At 42.3% G+C, this 23,551-nt stretch overlaps 1 protein-coding gene across 1 annotated transcript in view; it reads right to left on the bottom strand.

Annotated features, from left to right (window-relative positions):
• Positions 1-23,551, bottom strand: part of NT5E (5'-nucleotidase ecto) — a 46,220-nt gene that overhangs the window by 8,625 nt on the left and 14,044 nt on the right. Inside the window, exons 2-4 of the mRNA XM_518619.8 lie at positions 19,876-20,098; positions 15,736-15,924; positions 1,732-1,929 (exon numbers count right to left, since the gene is read on the bottom strand). Coding sequence (XP_518619.3) covers positions 1,732-1,929; positions 15,736-15,924; positions 19,876-20,098 — 610 coding nt within the window. The remainder of the gene's footprint in view (positions 1-1,731; positions 1,930-15,735; positions 15,925-19,875; positions 20,099-23,551) is intronic.

The raw sequence follows: 23,551 nt of genomic DNA, 5'->3' as shown, positions 1-23,551 counted from the left end.
CCTGGTAATAAGACCTGGAATGCATCTTAATTTAAGAATATTCTGAACATCTACCAGCTCATCACATCTGTATGAGCTACCCATTGGCCCACCTGGGACAGCATTAGTGGTGGCGGTAGGAGCTCTGAAAGGCCCAGGGGCAGTTATAAAAGGCCTGCTGAGGTACAGCTGGGCTATCGCTGTCAGTGTGGTCCTGGGCCCCTTTCCCATCTGGCTACTGAGAGGCCTGTGTTGTGACTACAGGCTCTCCTGGGTGCTGTGCACCTCATCTTCCTGACGTGATCATAGTCAACAGAAAAGGGAAAGTGAGAGACAAGCACAGGAGTGTGTTCTGTATACATATGAAAATCAATGATATAAAAATGTATTTTTACTCTGAGACTCATGTAGGGAGACGCCCTGAAACTATTGCTACGGAATAAAAGATGAAATGCTCCTGATTATTGTAAATACAAAATTGCATGCAGGATTGTGTAAAGACAATGCCAGGTTGGACTGCCAGAATGAGCCAACAGCGCGTGATGTGCTTCCCCCTGCAGAGAGCCTACAAATGGACGTGCAGTCAGGGAGGTTTCACATTACCAAGATTCCTATCCCAGAAAAGCAGATGTTCATAGCTCTGGGAATGGAATGTGACCCTTGTGGGGAGCCTATAAACGGACGCATGGGGGGCGCCTGTCCATATGGATAAGATAGGGCTATAAACACGCTCATCTTGCCGCCGCTCTTCTAGGCCTCTTTAGGGTTAAGGCATACTCCCCTCTGAGAATTTCTGGTCTAACTGGTTATCTAGCTTCATGTCCTGTTTCCATGGATTATTTGTAACCAGTTTTTGTTGCAATTGTTACTGCTGATTAATATCTTGCTAATCATAGGTTATGGAAAGACTGTGTTTCTCTTCTAAGGCTCTGTTAGAAATTACTGGCGCACACACTATATTGTAAATTCTTATCTCATACTGTACTTCTACATACAAATGTACTGTACTTCTACATACAAATGTTATGTTAAAGAATTACTTCATCCCCATGTGACCATCTCACCTCATAATCAAATGACTCTAAATCCCTCACTAACGTACCCCCGCCCTCACTAAACTTAATAATAAATGCTGGTATATCCAGTGCATTGTTGGCACCGCAGGACCAGAAGGCAGTGACCCCCCTGGACCCAGCTTTCACTATCTTGTGTGTGTCTATTATTTCTCAACCTGCCAATCCGCCTAGGAACAAAGAGAGAGCCCCATTGCATTGCGGGCTGCTGGCCAGATCCCGCAATAGACTCAGACATAAAAATAAGGTACTCCCTCATTTGATAAAGAAACTGAGGCCCATGAGATTGGGCAACTTGCCTAAGGCACACTGCCTCTAGTTGGGGGGCCAGGACTTGAGCCCCGCTCTGCCCAATTAGAACCCCTTTAGTTCAGTTATCTCTCCTGTAAACACAAGCTGAGAGTGGCTTTGGCATGTCAGGATCAAGATTTTAAAAGGCAGAGGAAGCAGTGATGTATGGAATCTGATGCTGAGAAGACTTGAAGAAGCAAGTGGGGCTTTTGGCATTTGGGTGTGTTTTAAATCTATCCATGAAGAGGGCAAACTCAAGGAAGAAACTAAATTCTTCAACAGTATTATAGTCTTTTCCTGAAACATTAAAGGAAAAAAATGGGAAGGAGCAAAATATCCAGCCATCTAAATTTTAGATTGGTGGAACATTCCCCTGAACTTCACTTACCTTCAGGAATGCTGCTGTTTAGAAGAATGGGATTTCCATGGGAAGAGATGACGTTTCCTCTTTCATCAAACTCGATCTTCAGATAGCCTAGGTATTTGCCAAAAGCATAGGCCTGGACTACAGGAACCTTCCGCCCATCATCAGAAGTGACTATGAATGGGTACTTCCCAGCAGGCACCTCTTTGGAAGGTGGATTGCCTGAAATAAAAGAGCCACAGCTGATCAAGTCAGCCCTTGTACATACATGGCTGGCTGTAGGCCAGCAGGCCACTGGCTGGATGACAGAGTTTTAAATTGATGATTTGCCATCTGTTGCTCTACATAGCTAGTCTTTCAGAGCCCTGTCTGGGCATTTGCCCATTTCCGAATGCCCTTTTGGTACATGAATCCTACCATTCTCAACTCAGCAGTCATTTACCAAGCTCTTCCTAAGACCTGGGCATTGTGCTTGTGCTGTGGGGCACACAAAGATGGAACGCCGCGAAGAGTATCCTCCAGGCTCACTGTGGCTCCATTCTCACTAGCCAGGTGGATTAGCCAAGCCACTTTACCATACTGTAGTTCAGTTTCCTTGCCTATAAGGTGGGCGAAATCCATTTTAAACAATCCCTATTTTACAGGGCAGCTGAGAGGATTAAATATCTAAACTCCCTAGCTGGGGTGCCTGGCACATTGTAGGTGCTCAATAAATATACAGTAAGAGTGTATTTTTTCCCTTATAAGGGAATAGCAATCTCTAGAAACCCCAGACATATATTTCAGAGCTTAAAATCTTTAGTAGAAGATGCAGAGATGACAAAGAGCTGTTCTTGGGGTTTGCTGCTAAATTCTGCATCCCTTCAGGTGTCTTTTAGAAGAGCCACATTCACCTTGAGGGCCAACCAGCATGCACACTCCTGACCCCAGCCAGCCCTCACACTGGTCAGGTTCTGCAGGCCTCTGTCTCAAAGGGGAGATGTGGGAGCTGCTCATCACCCAGAGGCTACGAGGCCCACCGCTGCCTGGAGTAGTGGAGAGTATGCAGGAGGGTGGAGAGTGTCGCCATACAGGGAGTAGGCAGCCCAGCCTTTAATCACTTAGCACATTTAAGTTCCTTAACTGTAGACCTGCTTCAGGCACTCTGTGGCTTATATCTTACCTCCAAGGAGACAATAGCACAATTCAGCTGTTTCAAATTAGAGACTATGGGACAGATTCATTTGACCCCATTACTGTTTCTATCATCTCCCTCATCATACCCATGGCTAGTCGTTCCTATTAGATATTTACAGAGGGTCCAGAGAACTTCAGCACATGTTGATTACACACATAGACCTGTTACGAGAATCGGCCATGAGCCAGGCCCTGGGCTTAATCTCATTTAGTCCTCCAAGCTTCCCATGGGGCAGGTCCTCTATTATCTGTACTCTGCAGACAAGAAAATTGATTGTCATAGACAGAGTACCCACGGTCACACAGCTGGTATGTGATGAGGGTTGGGAGGAAGCAGACTGAAAACCCAGGCTGTGAGGTACTGGAGCTTATGTTTTCTCCACTACCCACAAGCCTACCATGTATTTTTTTTCCCCTAAAGTCTGCAAGCTGGTTGTGAAAGGACACTTAACAAATCAAATGCAAACCCAGGATTTGCATCTTTGTGTCCCAAGCTCTTTCTGGGCTTCTCTTTTCACATAAGACAAGCTGGGTAACATGTTATGAAGAACCCAATCCTGCCATGCTCCTATGTCAAGAGCAGCCCCCCTTTCAGCTCAATAACCACAGGGCAGAAGCACTGCAAATACCAACGCTTCACAAGCAGGAAATAGTTGTTGCCAATATTAACATCCAATTTTATTGCTCTCACTGGGGAAAAAAAAGAAAAAGGTCTTGGAACTTTACTTTTACAGAAGCATCCAACTTGAGATCCAGTGAAAGCCTTTATTCCATCTCCATCTGTAGCGGATGCAGATGTTGTCTGTGACAGTGGCAGATAACGTGATAATGGAAGACCAGCATGGAAGGTTAACATCCTACTCAGCCTCATTCTGCTATGTGCTGGTCCTCCTTTGGGCAAACCTGGTGCCTGGTTTTTATTTCAGGGGACCAGGTAGTTATGGCAGCCTCTGTCAGTTCCTCTGATCATAGATGCTGGGGCGGTGCAGTTCCCCAAATGTCCACAAGGTGGCGGAGAACGCCCCGCCCAGGGAGAGAGAGCACTAGTTGCAGATATCAGGAGTCTGTCAGTTTCCTGGAAACCCAAGAGCTAGGCAAGCCTGATCTTTTTTTGGCCTTTATCTTTCTGCCTTCCGTAGAAATATCTGAGCTTTAAAAGAATGTAAAAGTTAGGAATCCAGTAATCCGGTCAGATGCCTCAGTATGCACTACTATGCAAATAGGAGCCAGCAATCTCAGCTCCAGAAAACATTCATTCATTTGGAAAGACCTTCATGATCCTTTTGTCATTGGCATATTAAATGAGCTTAATCAGGAACAAGAAGGAAGATGCTAACCATGCAGCTGGGGCGATAGCTGGTCTAGTTTGGCTAATCTCTGCCTCCTCCACAGCTGAGCCCTTTCTGCTCCCCTTCAACTCGGCAGTCCCAGGAAACCACTGACACAGAAACCAGTCCAGGGCTTCACATTTTCCACAGCATTCCATGCCGTTCAGCCGAAGATGTTCGTGCCCAGAATATTTTTTCCACAAAGAGCTACACATCTGTCTTTAGAAACCTGACTTGTCATCTTGGCAGGAAGGAAGATGTTCACCAGAACTCTATTCCAGTCATCTAGCCAAGAATTCATCCAGGAACCAAACCCAATGGGGCTGTGGAGTTGTGGACTGACATCTGGAGTTTATAAAGCCTGCATTTTCCAGCATGGTGTGGGTGCTTGAAGGAACCTCAAAGGACTCTGTCCTGGGAACCAAGGAATGTGGTGAACCTAAGTGTGGGTCTGGACAATTGCCTTTCTCGTGTCACATGGTAATAGAAGTGCCAGGGAGCAGCCTTTTCTTTCTCTTTTTTTTTTCTTTCTTCCACCTTCCCTCCCTCCCTTTTTTCCTTTTTTCCCTCCTTCCTTCCTCTTTTTTCTTTCTTTCTTCCTTTACTTTCTTTCTTCCTTTTCTTTCTTTCAACAGGGTCTCATTCTGTTGCCCAGGCTAGAGTTCAGTGGTCTCCAATTCCTGGGCTCAAGCAGTCCTCTCGCCTTGGCCTCCAAAAGTGCTGGGCTTATAGGCATGAGCCATGCACCTGGCCTGATGTGGTTTTCAATGGACTGAAGTATAGAATGTTGTAAGGCAGTCCATGCTATGATTTTAACACAAGAACTGGTTTAAGAATTCCTGAATTGGGACAACATAAGAGGACTGGATAAAAAGGATTGGTAATTAGGTTATTTCAAATGATTGCTTCTAAGGGATTTGACTCTTTCTTTTAAATTACTTAGAAGTGTACACTCCTTGGATGCTCCTTTTATCTGTCTACTTCTCTACACTTCCTCAAGCAAGCTAGTCTTGACCACTACTATCTTGTGCCTAGGTTACTGTGACAGCTTCCTAGTCTCTGTAGGTCTCTTCTATGCTTCTTTCTACTCCAGTCTCCACACAGCAGCCTGAGTGATCTTTCTAAAACATAAATATGATCATGCACTTCCTGGTTTTAGATATTTCAAAAACATTAACAGTTTTAACATGAATATCATAACCTATAAGACCCACATGATGTGGCCCTTTCTTATCACGCCAGCTTCATCTAGAACATTCAGTCTGCCCTTCAGCATTCTTAGCCTCTTCCCATTCCTAGACGACACCCACGTGCCCAGGAACCTTATGGAGTAAAGAGCTTCTGAAGCCAGAGGGCTACATGGGAATTAGTTACATCTTTTTACTTCTTGTTTATTCATCTGTAAAGTGGAAAAAAAGTAAAAGCACCTACCTTACAGAGTTATTATGGAGATTAAAGAAGTTAATGCAGCAAGTGAAGCCTGACTTGACTCAAGGGAAATGCTTAATAAAGATTAACAGTGATTATTGACCATGTTAACTCCTGGACATCTTTCTGATCTTGGCCCTAATGTTAGTCCAACAGGGAACACTCACTGATGATCCTCTAGACTTGACCAAGTCCTCCTTTTATACGCTCTCACAGCATCTTGTACTTTTCCTTTCATACCATGCTTTGTAATTATATATAATATGATTTATTTGCATAATTATATATTTTTAAAAAATCTGATCAGGGCCAGTATCTCTTTCAAGACATTTAGTTCCATGAGGGCAGGGGCAGCTGTGTCTCTAGAATTTGCCTAGCATGTGGTAGGTGCTAGATAAATGTTTGTTGAATGACAAGGAGTTTAGCAAACACTTTTCTAGGGATCATACATGATTATGATGCTTTCCATGTGGTGGAATCATGTAGAAGCCAGCGATGCCTGAGTGCCAGCCCTCTACCCCAGGTCCCCTCAATTCAGTGTCCTCAACTATGCAGCTGGGTGGGAGCTAATGAAGAGGAACCTGAACTGGGAGTTGGGATACAGTAGAATGGGTTTTGCTACTAGGTCAGTTTCAGTCTGGTTTCTGGACCATAGGAGAGACATTTAGTCCCTGGGGCCTAATTTTATTTTCTAAATTTGTAAAACCAAAGATTTGATTAGTGGTTTAAATCAATAGTTTGTTTGTTTGTTTTTTTAAGCTATTAGTATCTTTAACACACAAGAAATCCTTTGTGGCAAGGCAAGCCAATAAAGCAGGAAAGCTGAGTTCCTCAGGCTGCACCCTGGTAGAGCTGGAACCCAGGACTAGGTTCCTGCTACCAGAGCCCCTCCGAGCACAGCACAGAAACTGCTGGCCTAGAAGTCCCCTGCACCCAGTCCCTCCAGCTCTCCAGTCAGGCCTGGCTGCTGTCTCTGCTTCTGCTAGTCTAGGAGCACCTTCAGGTGACCAGGACAGAGCACGCTCTCCAGTCATCACAGCCCATTCAAAAGGTGTCCAGCAACCAGAGGAGCAACCACTGTCTCTTCAGTCATCTCTGTACCAAACCATGATGCACAAGCTGTCATGTCAACTTTAGGGAATTTGAGGGGTCAGGTACTGTTATCTATGCCCAGACTATGTCACTCTGCACATGCTTCAATTTACTGCTCAAATTCTTGCCTCTGGCCTTTCAGTGATGACCCAGGAAGTCTAAAGAGATTATGCATCTTCCGGTAGTATACAGAGTGGGCACAAAGCCCTCATGAAATCCAATCCAGGCTATCTGCTTGTACCCAAGCCTGACAGGCTGGGCAAAGCAGGGAACCCTGTAGGTAGGGACAGTTCACCACACATTTAGTCACTCATTCAACAGATCTTCACGGAGCTCCAGTGAGTGCCCAGCATTTTGGATCTCCACCACCTAGCAAGACCAGGCCCATGGTCTGGTGCGTCATCTTTTGGAATGGCTGCTCCATGAATACAGGGTAGGGAAAGCGAGCAAATACTTAGCTTTCTGCCAGCCTCTTCTCTTCACATGGAATCTGGCCATCTCCATGGCTCAGCATCATTCCAGATACTAGGATTCCTATTCACTTCTTACATTATAGAACAGGCTTCTATAAAGCAATGTTTAAAAATAAGAAAACAAAAGTAATCGAAACACAGCTACCTTCTGGTTCTATCACTATAGCCTGTTTAAAATGCAGTGGCCAAAAGAATGGGGTAGAGAGAGAGAGAGAGACTAATTTTCATCTTGGCATGCCCGTGTAGTTCCATTACTGGTGTTCTTTTCAGAAGTAATGGCTTTATTTCTTGAGATTAAAAAGGAGGTAACTGTGACCATACATTGATATACTCCTGATATATAAGCATTTGGCCAGAGGTCTTCCTACAATGGTCGTCTACTGCTGTGTGAAAGGCTGTGTGTAGTTGGTGAGTGGTCTGAATGCCCAGTTCCCTTGAGTCATTCCTTCCCATCATGCTGGTGTGCAATGTAGTGTGGAGTACTTCAGATAAAGCTTAGAACCTGGAGGTCATCTGGAATGGAAGGCCAAAGCTCTGGTTCCAAATCATGACAGAGTACTTGGAGAGTGTCTTACAGATGAGCAGTCATGAATTCCTAGCCATAAATGTTTCTTGGCCTGGGGGAAACATATACTGAGGACAAGAGAAATGAGTGAAGAATACCTAGGCTGTTTGGGTTAAACCACTGCATTCCTGGTTTCTTATCGTTTAAGAGTAAGAAGATACATTTAGTCATTTTGTGAATTTAGCTTAGATTCTCAAATTTAGGATATCTTTTTTTTATTTAACAAAAATATGTATTACAGTTCAAGTTTAGGATTAGTAGTTAATTTTATAGGGTTTACAGGGACTTTAAAAATTTGTTATAAAAATAAAACTAGCATTACAAAATATTTGGCAAATGCAGAAGAAAAAAATTATTCATAGTCCTACCGCCTTATGACCAATATAATTTCTGTGAATTAATATGTATGAGAAGCAAGGAGGGGAAATTGGTGTTGGAATACATTTTAAGGAGAAGCCATTTTGTTCAGTGAAATACCTGTATTAGAGTTCTTCAGATAGGATATATCCTACTGGTTTCTATTTCTCTAGCTCTCTCTCTCTTTCTCTCTCTCAATACTATATATATGGAGAGATAATACATGAGGAGAACTGGGCCCTAGAACATAGTAGGTCTAAGATAAATATGTCAGTTCTCTAATATTCTCTCTTTCTATATATATATATATTTAACAGATCATATATGTCTAATATAGACATATTTATATATTCTGTTCATATATTATCTCACTTAATCTCCACAACTCTCTAAGGTAGCCATATCACTGTCACCATTTTAAAAAAAGAAAGCTGATGCTCAGAGTGGTTGAGTAACTTGTCCAAAGTCAGACAGCTAGTGGTGGCTAAGCCTGAGAGGAAACCAGTTCTTAGAGTTTAAAGCACTTTCGAAAACCCCATGCCACTTCCCAGTGAAAGCTGGAGAAATGAGATCCTTTGCAGAAGACCATCAAGCAGCAAAGTTAAGGAAACACAAACTTCAGTCCTGGTAAGAGATTCGTACCTATGAGTGGGCTTAAGACTTCACAGTAGCTGGCCATCACCTTTCCTTATAATTCAACCCTGCCAAATGACCTTGGACTGCCATTTGTTCTGTAGTCATTCTTTTTAGATTTTGGTTTTGGATAGTCTCACTTCATCTTGGAAAGCAGTTTTATGAGACAGCTAAAATGGATCAGTGTTATGTGGCTGCAAAAATTACAAACCAGAAGGCTCTGGCTTTGCTCTGTAAAGGAAGCAGGTGCTCAGGCTGGGCCATGGCCAGAAGTTTACTGAAAGGACCCAAGTGGGTGACCACCAGTACAAATAAGTTCTTGTGCTTACCACATTCAAACAGACCAGGAAAGCAAAGTCCTTTTTTTTTTTTTTTTTTTTGAGACAAGGTCTCTCTCTGTCACACTGACTGGAGTGCAGTGGCGTAATCATAGCTCACTGCAGCCTCAAACTCCTGGGCTCAAGTGATGCTCCTGCCTCAGCCTCCCAAAGCACTGGAATTGCAAACACTGGGATTGCCAACATGCCCAACCACACTCAGTCAGGAAATTATCTTTGAAGCTACCACCCACACCTCTGCCCCTTAGCTGATTCTCCCACATCACTTAATAAACACAGATGTCAGCAGTTCTTATCAAATGCCCAAAGGAAATGGTTCTTTGTTGAGGAGTGTTTCCCTGTCTTGTGAATGTTGTAAGTAATAAAATTGTTTTCTTGTTCCAAAAGGCAAGATTATCTCAACTGCAAGGATGAAAATTAATGGAGAGATGAATAATGATTGTAAACACCAACAACAGTCTCCCACCCTCTTTACTTATTCCTATTACAGCAGGGATGCATCCATCCCATCAGACTATACACCAGCCTGATGGCAGCATGAAGAAAACACAGCAGGTGCTTGTAGTCTGTCTTAGTTATAATTATATTGCAAGCTCCATTTGTTTTAAGAGCAAAATTCTGTGGTCATTAAAATTATTTCTTTAGATACATGAAAAGTTTTGAATTTTATATTCAATATGTGTGCCTAAATCCAGAAGCAATGGAAATTAGATACTTAATTTAAAAAAACCTGATCAATCAAATAAAGAAATCTTACTTTTTAAAGAAGTTGCACTTGTTAACGTTCATTTAACAATACCAGACACCTGCCTTCCATGTGTCAGCCGTGACACAGTCAAGGGTGTAATGGACACTTCCAGGCTAGCAAGGAGAGAAGTGAAGCCTGCTGGACTGGGAGGGAAAGAGGAATTCAAAAGACTTGAGGTTTCATAAGTCTGAAGGTGAGCTCTAAAAAAAAATAAGGGAGTGAGAAAGATTTATGGATAGGAGGCCTGTGATAAGAGAGTTGGAGAGTGGAGGCAGGGAAATACTAGGTAGAAAAGGGTGGGGTCCCTGGCAATGGCTCCACCCTCAAGCCTGGACCCGTGGCCCAAAGTGAGAACTTTATGTCCCCGTTTTGCTGCCTGAATGTTGCCTTTTCCAAAATCACCCTGGCCCGCCCTGCCCCCCATCCTGTCCCCATAAAAACCCCAGGATCCACTGGCAGTGGAATGGCAGAGAAGGAGAGAAGAGAAGAAGCTTGACACTGGTGAAAAGCAGCTTGACTTCAGAGGGATGGCTTGACGGTAGGACCTCGGAGAAGAGTTCAGCCGGGGATGGCCTAACTCCAGGGGGAGACACCTTCCCACTCCATCCCCTTTCCAGCTCCCCATCCCACTGAGAGCCATTTTCATCAGCAATAAAGTTCTCCACATTCACCATCTTCAATTTGTTCGTGCAAGCTGATTCTTCCTGGATGCTGAACAAGAGTTCAGGATACAGAGGGTTGTCACACTGAGCTGTTAAACACTTAAGCTGTCCATGGACAGCAAAGCTGAAAGAGCACACTGTAACACATGCCCTCTGCGGCTCCAGGGGTCACAGATACTCATCTAGATGCTGCTGCGGGGCTGCACAGAGTTCTACTCCTGCCAGCACCCAGAAGCACTTGTCCCACCCTCTGCACCCACTCACCTATGTTCTCTCCCTCCCATGAGGAGTTGAGAGCTGCAGGATGAGTAAACAAGACAACCCCTTCATGAGTCCCACGAAGGGGTCAAGGGAACTATCCCATTTCAGTTTTGGACATGGAGAAATTCTGGAAATAATCAAGTCTCAGCCTGTGGCCCCAGAAGTGAAGTTGCTGAGATGGAGTGGAGGTGTCAGTCACTGGATTGAGGAGATCAAGGGACTCTGAACTTTGGGTATTGGATCAACTACCCACATGGACACTCTGCCAGGTGAAGGCAGGAGCTGGAGTGGAGAAGAAGATAGGAAATTGGGTACTAAATTCTCAGTGATATGGGACCTTGCTTGGAGGTGATTAGATGAGAGTGATAAGATGGGGGACAGATGGTCTGAGCCTCAAAGGAGTTAGAGGAATAATTAAGTTCATATCAGTAGCCTAATGAAAGTATGAGGTATTCTACCAAATTTTTTTTTATTTCCCCAAATCCTGAAAAGTAAGCTTTCAGGCTCTATGTATGGATGATTTTCTAGGTAACAGGATGTTAGAATGGGAGGGATGACAGAATTAACAATTCAAATCCCTTTAACTTGCGGCTATAGAAACTGGTGCTTATATTCATCCAAGGCCACAGCTAGCCAGATTGATGTGCAGAATCCAAAACTCACTTAAAATATTGGGAGGCAAACAGAGAAACAGCATCTTTGGAGTCCCTTCAAGGACAGCACAGAGAATAGAGTCCCCTGTTGTACCTGCTGCAGGTTTCAACCTGCGCTCATTTTACTACTTTTTTCTCTAAAGGAAGCAACATGGACCAGTTCGTGACTCTAGGATTTAACTTCTTTAGAGAAAGCGTTTGCATTTTAGCTCTTATCTTTGTAACTTTATCATTTTGTAAGCCTTGTAGAGGGAAGTTCCCTTCTCTTCACTCTGATGTTAGACTGGTCAGCCAATGCTAGGGTTAGCTGCATATGCATGGTACTTGGAAAGGAAAGAAACTGGAATAACTTTCAACATTTGGAAGGGATCCATTCATGCACTGTTTTAGTCATGCCTTATTTGAAGCTGAGTTTTAAAAAAATATGAGCAAGCTACAATACAATAAAATTAATATAATAGGTGGTAACCAGCATTTAAAAACTCAAATAACAGAACAGAAAATATAAGGGTGCAATCCATGAGCTTTGGAAAGGTTTTCTTCCATGTGTGTTTGTATATTGGATACTGTGTGTGCAGAAATGGTTCTCAGTAAGATTTAAAATTCCAAGGGATGTATTATTTTAGCTGTATTTTTATTAACTAATCATATTTATCAGATTCATTATTTTAATGTCATTCTAATTCCATAAAATTATTCAGCAGAGTTGTTTTCTTAAGGCCAGGAAAGTTTATTTAAACAGGCAATATGCCTCATCCCTATTGTGTCCTGGAATTACCTTTAATGTTTTTGCTGTTGTTGCTGTTGTTGAGACAGGGTTTTCACTCTGTCACTCAGACTGGAGTTCAGTGGAGCGATCATAGCTCATTGCATCCTCAACCTCCCCGATTCAAGCAATTCTCCCACCTCGGCCTCCTGAGTAGGTGGGACTACAGGCATATGCCCCTACACTTGGCTAATTTTTAAAATTTTTTTTGTAGATATGGGGTCTCCCTATCTTGCCCAGGCTGGCCTCGAACTCCTGGGCTCAAGCAATTCTTCTGCCTCAGCCTCCCAAAATTCTGGGATTATAGGCATGAGCTGCTGTGCCCAGCCACCTTTAATTGTTAAGTTCACTCATCAAAACGATGAGTATGAAAAGTGAAGATTTTCATCAGAACAAGTTTAATCTTGGTAAGCAATCATGAAATGTGAAGTAAATGACTAGGTCTTAGTTATCTCAGTTTTCTCAGAGACTGTAATTATTTACTTCAGGATTTACAGATAAGCAAACTCTAATTTTTATCCTCAAATCTTTCTTTCATCCAGTCCTTCATCATTAACTAAATTTATCTACTTAGCAAAGGCACATACAGTTGGCTGTCTCTAACTGTGGGTTTTGCATTGTTGGATTCAGCCAACCATGAACAAAAAGTATTTTCTAAAAAAGGATGGTTTTATCTGTACTGAACATATATTTTTTCTTGTCTTTGCTCCCTAAACAATACAGTATAACAACTATTTACATATCATTTACATTGTATCAAGTATTATAAGTAATCTAGAGATGACTTAAAATATATGCAAGGATGTGCACAGGTCATATGCAAATGCTGCACCATTTATATAAGGGACTTGAGCATCCATGGATTTTGGTATCCACAGGGAGTTCTAGAACCAATCCCCCACAGATACTAAGGCATGACTGTACTGTTATGGGAACAAAGGACAGGCTACAGAAATAATGGGAAGCTGGGCATGGTCTCCCAATCTTTTCAGGTCTATCAGGGCACACTCACTGATGAACACAAACCACAGGCTATGAATGACTAATTGTTGCTGTAAGACAGCATTGATTAAGATGGTGTAAAGACAAGTCAAGGGGAACACAGGAATGTTCACATCTGAATGAAGGGATGAAACTCCTTTGAGTGTTCATGCATTATTTTGGTCACGTCCCATTTAAAGCTGAGTTTTTAGAAACATGGATTAGCTACAGTACAAGAAAATCAATTTAATGAGTGGTAACTGGCATTAAGTGAATAAAACAGTAAAACAGAAAAGTTGGGGTGCATTCCATGTGCTTTGTGAAAGTTTTCTTTCACTTGTATGTGTTTGCACATACAAGTGCTTTTGCATGTTCGTATGTGAACGCACACACACATATATGTTTGTGTGTTTTGGCTCCCTGTCTAAAATGTTCTTCTTACTACAGGTCATAGTTTAAACTTTTTGAAACCATTATTCTAAAGGAAGAAGGGGGAGGAGACATATCTAGCTCCCACTGTGTGTCCAAGGGTGCTGACACTGCCTCAGTGAAAAGCTAAGGTTTGGGTTTTCACAGGTCTTATCCAGTGAGCCAGCACATAACTAAAATAAGAACAGCTAACATACTAGGCCCTGTGCTAAGGCCATTTACCTATACATTCATTACACATATTAAATCACAGTGACCCCTTATAATAGGTACTGTTGTTATCACCTTCATTCCACAGATGAGGGTAATCAGGCATTGAAAGGACCCCACCATTAGTGGTAGAGTCAGAAGGACTTTGTTGAGTCTTCACCCCTACCCAGTGCTTCCCAGTGACCTGCTCCAATTATCTCCTCGTCTTGGCTCTCTTAGTTCATTTAACCCTCATGGAGTTGTTGAAGCTGTTTGATTGCAATGTTATCCATGCTAACAATGTCCAGTGCTAGTCGTCATCCTCATCACATTTATGGATTGTCTGCTATGTGCCTGGGGCTGTTCTTGCCATCTTATATACATCTTTTCCCATGGAAAAATATTTATCATTCTTATGAGTAATGTAAGTGCCTAATCTATTTTAGTCTTATCTGTCAAAAAAAAAAGCCCTACTACTGGTCATAACCCATAAATTGATTTCACAACCTCTCAGTTTAACTCAGTTTGAAATTATTCCTTAGCCTGTGTTTACCAAGAAGTAAAATATCTGTGAAGGAATTTAATTAGCACACATTCATACTGGTATTTTCTTAAGTGAAGGCCAACTTTAGTTTGTGAGTTATGATTTTGACTGACATATTTTTATAAGCAGGCAACCTCCATGACGCTGCATACCAGAATATAGCTATTTATAGTTTATAAACTGCTTTCACATATTTTTACATCTCATATAATTTTCACAGTAACGTGGAACTTTGAGCATGATCATCCCCTATTTTGAAGCTAAGCTAGCAGATTCAGAGGTGCTAAGTGACCTGCTCAAAGTCATTCAAGTGAATTAGGAATGGGGACTTTTGATCCAATATTGTGTTTCTTTCCTTTTTATAATTTATATTTTGCTTTCTGATTGCAAAAGTAACATGCATTCATTATTTGAAAATACTCCAAAGTACTAGAAAGAAAATAAAAATTACTTTCTTAGTGATAATCCCTTTTAATGTTTTTGGGTATTTCCTACTTATTGTTTGGGGTATTTTGAGTTTTGCTTTTATCAAAATAGCATGGTCTTTGACAGCCCACATAAGGATGGTAGAAGCAGGAGCCTCTTCAAGGGGAGGGCTGTTCCCACGCCAAAGCCTTCCTTGCGAATGCTGATAGAAGAACTGTTTACCAGCCTCTTCTTCCTTTCCTTGGGAATACTTCAAAGATCTATGCAGTGCAAGGTGGGGGAAGTGGGAAAGGTGGAACCAGATTCAAAAGTTTTGGGACATTATAGGTTTAAAGTGGAAAAATCATAAAAGAGTTATTCTGATGAAAACTACTTAACACCAATTTGAGAGAGAAAAAAAGAGAGTGGTGGGGGTAGTCAGGTAGTGGGTAGGAAGAGTGCATGCTCTCCTGAGGACCCAGGGTCATGTGGCTTCCAGGATACTTATATTCCTAGTCTGCAGCAGAGTTAGGACTCACACTCAGAGGTCCAGCTTCTGCTACCTGTGCAACCTACAAATCAAATCCATCTTGAGTTATAAAGGCCCTTATTTACATTATTTTGTTTATGCTTAAAGTTTTTATATGACATGTTGCTTTTTGATAAGAATCTATCATAAATGACTTGGTTGGGGCTCAATAGTCTTTTTGTTTTACATATGTATGGTATATATATGTTTTATACATATTTTATGTCTTATATATTTATTATATACATAAATATATGGAAATGACTTATAATCATGAAATCAATAAATTCTTAGTAATGTTTGTAAGATTTACACGTTCCCATTTAATGTATATTACATATATATTATAGATCATATAATATACATTACATATTAAATAGCAGTAAAAAGAGTAATAACAGTTACAAAGGCAAAAGAGACACAGTACTTATCTGGACATCCTGGCCCGTGCAATCCTTTTGAAACGATTACCTGTGTAAAGAAATGTGTTGGAGTGTCCTCCCACCACGACGTCCACACCCCTCACTTTCTGAGCGATGAGTTTATCCATTTCAAAACCCGAATGTCCCAGTGCAATAATTTTGTTCACATTTAGAGTTTTTAACTTATCTACTTCAGGTTGTAATGCAGTGATTTCATCTTCAAACACTAAATTTGTCCCTAAGGAACAAAATAAATAAAATGGATATTTATTAACAATTTTTATTATATTACTTATTATACATATTAACATGCAAAGGTTAAACACCTTAATTCACTAAAGCTCAAGAGTCAGTAAAACCAAAACATATTTATTCATTAAATACAAAACCCCTAAGAAGTAAATAAAAATTCAAATCAATATCCTCATTACATTCACTTTATGTTGTATTAGTTTAAGGTTGTGGATATTGTTTTGCTTGAACTTGGTTACAAACTGTGAGGAGGCTTCAGATATTGTTTTATATATTTGTACATCTCAACTTCCACAATACCAATGCAGAAAATGCCTGAGCACGTAAGCATGATACACAAAAGAGTATTAGCAACTCCAAGACGTTCGTTGGAAACTTGGGATAATCAGTGTTCAAACTTAAAACTGTCAGCAAGTAGTCCTTGAATGCCTATTTTAATATGGCAGTTGATAACTTTGTCATGTTCTCTTTAATGCCAGCAGGCCAGGCACAGTGGCTCACGCTTGTAATCTCAGTACTTTGGGAGGCTGCAGCAGGCAGATCACTTGATGCCAGGAGTTTGAGACCAGCCCAGGCAAAATGGCGAAACCCTGTCTCTACTAAAAATACAAAAATTATTCAGGCGTGGAGGCACAGGCCAGGTACTTGGGAGGCTGAGGCAGGAGAATGTCTTGAACCTGCCAGGCGGAGGCTGCAATGAGCCGAGACCATACCACTGCACTCCAGCCTGGGCAACAAGAGCGAGACTCTGCCTCAAAAAATATATAAATATATAAATAATGCCAGCATTAGAGCATTATTGAACTCTGTGTTAATCATGGGGGCCTCATCTAAATGTTGCTGGCACTGGGATTGTGTACATTCTTCCCTGGGTGCTTATTACTGCACATAGTGGTAACAAACGATAGCCTTTTGTTATCAGTAGTCAAGCATGGCTCTCATTGTGCAACCCAGGTTCTCTGTGTGCAGCAAGGCAACTGGTTCCTCCAACTGGCTCTGTTAGCCACATTTGAGGAAGCTTTGAGGTTTTATGGCTATCACTGGCATGAAGATGACTGCAAATACAGACATGCTGCCCTGAAGTCATGTCTGGTACTCTGTGACTAGGGAGTCCTCCAGTAGATTCAGACTTTCTTACACTGATTTCTAAGAACTAACACTAAACAAGGGAAGGAGGGTGGGAGAATGACATTTCATTAAAAACTTTCAAAATGCAGGAGTCTGCAAACTCCAGTTTGAAAAGTACTAATCCAAAGAGTAATAAGATTATTAGAAATGCATCCCTTGTTCCACTGTGAGGTTTAGGAATGTCTGTGTGCTTCAGCAGGGGAACTCCTGAATCCTTAACATTAGCCAACTCCACAAGTGCAAATTATCATGGAAGATAATTCATGGCTGACATCATAGCCAGGGAGGCCCCAGAATGACAACCTAATAATTAGCAGCTCACAGATGTGTTGGACAGGCAAGGCTGTCTGTAACTCATAGGCAATGTTGAAAAATCAAGACTTGTAGTTTTGCCACCGTTGTCTATCATGAGAACATCAAGGACAATCTGCTTCCTGTTGGTTGCCCCAAGAAGCCCAGGGCTCCCCGTTGACCCTCAGTGCTATGTTGCCTTCTATGTGAGCCTTTCCTTGAGCATCTCTTTGAAACAACAAGGTATACCTTCCCCCCTGCTGCACTTGCCATTCCCCTCCTGCTTAATTCTTCTCCACAGCCTTAGCACCTTCTGACATACCAAACCATTTACTCATTTATTGATTCCCCCACCGAACATGTAAGCTCCAGTGGGCAACTTTTTTTTTTTGGTCAGTATACCTGGTGCCTAAAACAGTGCCTGGCACACAGACAGGTACCCAGGGGAATGACTAAATGTCGAGAGTATGCTACCATCTTTTGCTTAAGGTATGGCTGCCAAGAAGGAAAAAAAATTCAGAGAAATGCCTCTGAGGACAAAGGAATGTATTCCTCTATTATATCAGAAACCTCACAGGACCAGGCATCCCATATATACAAAGCATGGCTTATATTTCAAGATGTCATGAGGAGAGTTGTATTGCAGGTATTTCATGATCTAGCTAAAATAAATTAGATTAAATGTGCTAGAAATACAAGTTATACCCCTGTGGGTGCCCAGGCCACTAGGACTGGGAGAACTGGGCTTGATTAGGGTCAAAGAACTGTGGGAAGAACCCACACCAGGCTGCTGGGCCTGTAGTCTTGGAAGAAGCAGTGCTCCTGGAAACATTCTATTCCATCCCATCCCTTTCCCCCCACACTGGGCCCTGCAAAATGCAGTCCTCTCTTCCAGCAGCTGCTGGAAACAGCAGTGTCACTTTGGATCCCCTCTCTGTTACAGCCTGGTAAAGGGCTGGTCAGAGTCCCAGCTGGGGCAGTTTGATTTCTGGAGCTGCTGTGCCTTTCCACCAAGACCTGCACCTCCTACCTCCTTATGGGTGCCTTTTAAAGAAGAGACAATGCTTTCCTCCAAATCACACCTGAACTTCTCAGCCCTACAATCTAGCCCTGATCCAACTTTCTAGCTTTTCCTAGTCAGAACCCATGCTCCAGGAAATGGAACTATCTGCTGTTCTGTGACTGTGGCCCCTATACCTTCCTGCTCTCATGTATTCATCCCAGCAATGCTTCCTGAGGACTTATCATATGCCAGGCACTGTGCACAGTCCATTGGGCAATAGTGAGACAGCAGAGGTTTCTGCCCCCATGGAGCCTGCATCCTAGCATGTGACTCTGACCTCAGTTCTGGAATGTCCTGTGCCCCAGGGATGTTTTACACAGCTCTCAAGGGGACCAAGGAGGTTCTTCAGCAAGTAAACCTGACCCCAGGGTGGGGTTGGGGGGTTCTTTAGCAAGTTCTCTCACTCTTCTCACTGACCACTCCAGCCCCAGCCGCTCCACCCTGCCTCCAGCTCTGCCTCTATGCCAGCTGCAGGACCCGCTTGCTGCTCTCAGCAAACACAGCTGACTTTTCTGTTGTTGTTTCCAATGGCCTGGACTTATTTATTTTATAATAACAACAGTAAATATATATTTTTGAATTGTCAATTATATGTCCTTTATTAGTTAGTTCTTAATGAAAACTCATGTTTCTAGATAACCCTAGCTCCTATTTTCCCTTTTTTTCTTCAAATATGGAAACACATTTAATTTGGAGAATGTAAAGAAAATGTCATTTTTGTTCTCATTGCCAAAGTATTTCAAAAAGTGTTCTTATAAAAGTGCCTCAAAATAGTTTCTTGAAGGGTCTTAAGATTATATATGTGTGTGTGTCTTATATGTATGTATGTGTATGTGTCATATATGTATGTGTGTGTCTTAAGATTATATATATTATATATACATATGTGTATATATGTCTATAAATGTATATACGTACACTTATATATGTCCATATATATCATAAGACCACTATATATATTTCCCAGAAAGTCAGATACAAGAATGTCATTAAAACGAGATGAATAATGAAAAGCGAGAAAGGTGAGTTAGCTGGACATGTAATAATCATCCTAGAAAAGGAGCGATAAGGTAAATTGAGGTAAAACCCTGGCTCTGTGCTCATGGCTCCACAGGAGAAGGGCAGTGAGTTTTGAGGCTCTCATTCTCTAGTAAATGAATCTGTACTGTTTAGCACTGGCTATAAATTGTCTCCTCTTCCCGTTTTGAAAGCACTGAATTAGACAAAGATACTGTTTTTGTCAACAAAGAAGTTCACTGAGCAGAAGAGGACATCTCTTTAAGAAGTACCTTGGAACAACAGCATAGAATTTACCAGATTGCTTTTATCAGTGTTATTCTAGTGCACTATTTACCCAGTTGTTCCTACTTTTATCTACAGTCCATAAATATAATGCCAAGCTGTGATTTAGGGCATCTATTTTCAAGCATTGAGTGCTATAAAAGTAGAAAATACCTGGATTTGAGAGAAAAGGGGTTTCTTTGGAAGTGTATCCAACGATTCCCACAACTTCATCACCAACAGGAAGAACTTTATATGGCAAATAAAGTCCTGATATTTGAGATGCTAGTGGCCCCTTTGCTTTAATGTTTGCACTCAGAATTGGAAATTTGGCCTCTTTGAGGAGTGGCTCGATCAGTCCTTCCACACCATTATCAAATTCATGATTTCCCAGTGCCTAGATAAAACAGAAAAGAGAAAAAGAATTAGGTGCTTTAAAAACATAACATTAGTCCAGTATTTCCCAAAACTGACTAAGCTCTATGAGACATATTGCATGATTTTGTGTCCTCCTCACCTGGGTCAGGCCCAGGGACATTCAGATCATCATATTGGTTGAGAATTGCTACCCAGGTGTCACACCACCTAATAAAGGTGGTTTGCCAATGTGCATACGCAACACCTGGAGAGCTGGCCAGGGGTCCACTGTCCCACCATCTCAGATCGGGGGCAGGTTTGAATGTTCACATTTACCAGCCTCCGCCCAATTTTTCCATGTTGTTTTTCTCTCATAAACCCACATTTCAGACCCCATGATTCAAGCCACGATCTGCTGGAGAGAATGATTAACATCAGCAGGACTTTAGCAAAAGGCAACCTGAAATGTATGGTTGGCAGAGACCAAAGGCCTCCTTCCTCATTTCACCTCCTCGGTCATCATTCACCTAGGTTCCCACAATTGCTTCTTCCCAAGCACTCCTGTGGTCCTCTAATTCTTCTGGGAAAATGAAGATCCTTAATAGCAGGCAGGAGCTAGCGTCTCCATATGTTCCAGTGTGGCTCTGGCTTCCTCCTCCAGTCAGCTCTGGGCACCCTTTGCTCCAGTCCCAGCAGTTTCACATCTGGGGAAGAACTCCATGGTGAAATGATTAGGTGACCTTCAGCGGGTTCTGTACCTGCTCCCAGCGCAGGGCTTCAGGAGGAGCAGGGATGGTGACAAGCAATCCTTGTTTCCCACCTTCTTATCTCTCTCCCATTCCTCACTGGTTGAGGAGTGGCTGCTGGGTACAAAACCACCCATTGTCTGTCATTTTGCAGCTCCCCGTAGTGAGTTGGGGGCTGGGGGGGAGTGGAGGGAATCCATGCAGAGGCCCCACTGACAAAGCATGACATGTCAGCTGGCTTCCCAGAAAACCTTCCTCTCCTTCCTCCATTGGCCTCCTGGATACACCCATCTCCTCTGGCCCCCTACCCTACCTGCTCTGGCTGCCAAGGCTGGTTTGCTAACTTAGTACTTAAACCAGCAAATCTCAGACTTGCTAAATACCACATCCAGTTTCGTTTCACTTTGTGGGTCATCTAGGAACAGGCATGAAGTGCTGGCTGGTGACCCGTCCATTTAAATGAGGGCTTGTGCACTCTCTTACAGCCTCACCCTCTTCCTTCCTTGCTCATTCCATACTCTGTAATGGCATGTTAGCAGGATCTTTCTTTTATATCAGTCTCCTGACTATATGAGTGCTCCTGGGCCACCAGGCCCTGCCACCTCTCCTGCTCAGTGCTGTCCCCCTCCTTGGCACGCAGGCATTCACTGAGTACCTGTGCCTGCAAGGGTTGTGTATACATCCTCATGTGAATGTGTTTGTGCAGAGAAAGCACAATGTGTTTACATTCCTACATACTTGTCTCCCCTATTAAATTCAGAATTTCTAAATTTGCCTTTTCCCCCATCTCTGATGATCTCATTTTTACCTCTTCCTGTTATCTAATTAACTTTCCTCTTAAAAGCTGATCTGGTCTTACAGGTGGTTGCAGGCTTGGGTAATTGTTATTTTTTCCTTCTATTCTTAGAATGTTATGATTTTTTTCCTATGGTGAAATAAGTCTCCCTTGTTATAGTACAATCACTTTCTTGCTTAACTATAAAATTATTTTGTTTTTAATGAATGTTTCTACAGTTCTTCAAGAAAGACTTTCCAACTTGTTAGCCACCTTGCAGTTTAACAGCAACATTATATTCCTAGCACTTGGCAATAACTGAAGTTATAGTTTTCATTTATTTGTTTGATGCCTTCTCCACCTCCCCAGCCTAACTTGAGCCTAATCCTCCTGAAAGTAGTGACTTTGACTGTCTTTTCACCTCTCTTGCCCCATGGGGAGAGGAGCCCCTGATTCATGGTGCTCAATGTGGTGGGATGGACTGAGTAAATGATCTCATTCCTACTCATACCTTCAACTGTAAACCGAAAATCTCCAGCCCTGACTTTTCTCCTGACGTCTAGATCTGTATGTCAACTGCCATGTGTCATTTCCTCCCAATGTCTCAAAAGTGTCCCAAGCTTACCAGGCTCAAAGCCCCTTCCCTGTGACTCACTGTCTTGGCCCAAGATGCCACCATATACCCAGTCAATAAAGCCAGAAGCCCTGGTGCGGTGGAGTCCCACCCTCTCCCCTCTCTCTCACCATCACATCCTCTGGCATCCCTCTCCCTTACCTAAATGCTCCAGTTTCCACCCACCTATTGTTGCTGCCTTAGTGTGCTCCTGGACTACCACAGCCTCCTAACTGGGTTTCCAGCTATTCTCATTTCTTTTGCTAAACTATTCTTTATATTGCTGCGAGAAAAATTTTTCTCAAATGCAAACCTGACCTTGGCACTCTCTGCCTTAGGTCTCTACAGAAGCACAGCCTTTATGATAGAAGTAAACACCCTAAGCAGGGTCCAGGGGGCTCTTAGGGATCTGATTTTGCCTTCCCCTCCAGCCTCATTCCTGACACCCACCCCATAAAGTGTGAGGAAACAAGGCAGGGGTAGCTCCCTCCCAGGCTCGGTCCGCTCCTCAGCAGTGACCCAGGGCACATCTCAGAACCGCAGTTTCCTCTGGAATGGCAGTGAATGAATAAAATAAAAGCAGTTAAGGAAATGAGCCAGCATTGAGTCATCACTTGCCACATGCCAGCGTCATGGAAAGTGAGTTAGTAAAGAGTACAGAAAATCTGATTTCATGCTGTGAGGGTGGTACTCTTACTGCGCTCATTTTACTGATGAGAAAATCTGAGATCTAGAGAAGTTAAATGAACTGTTGAAGATCACACAATTTGTAAGGGGGAGCTGGGACTAGAACCACTTCGGTTTGATTCCAAAGTTCTTAACCTCTGTGCTTGGCTGTATATTTGCATAAAGCCTAGCATACACAAAGCACTAAAAAAAAAAAAAAAAATTCCTAACTACTTGCACAGCAAATGTATCCCTTGCAGTACCACAGTGCAAGTAGTTAGTACTACCACGGCAGGGATTCACTGTTGAATGAATAAATGAATGAATGAAAGAATTACTAACAAGTTTCTTTCTTCTATACATAGCTAACTTTTCCACAGAAATTAATGCAGACAAATTCCTTTGTAAATACTTATTTTCTTTAGAAACTTGTATTTTCATTTGACTTCCTTCTACCAGTTTTTCTTCTATTGCACTTACGAGAACTCAGTGATTCCTAAGCTCTTCAGGATCATGCTACTCACCTCAGTACACCAAGTTCCCACCACACCGAGGCATACTGCAGGCACTCAAAAAATCTTGTAAATGCATTGATCTAGTTTATTCGTTTCTATTATTTTTGATTAATAACATGAAAACATCTCAGGAAAAGACTGCCCAAGAGAAGAACATAGAGCAGAGAAATACAGGGGA

The sequence above is a fragment of the Pan troglodytes genome, chromosome 5, assembly GCF_028858775.2.
Source record: "Pan troglodytes isolate AG18354 chromosome 5, NHGRI_mPanTro3-v2.0_pri, whole genome shotgun sequence".
Taxonomy (NCBI): domain Eukaryota; kingdom Metazoa; phylum Chordata; class Mammalia; order Primates; family Hominidae; genus Pan; species Pan troglodytes.
Note: the sequence above shows the minus strand (reverse complement) of the source record. Positions and strands in the feature narration are given on the sequence as shown.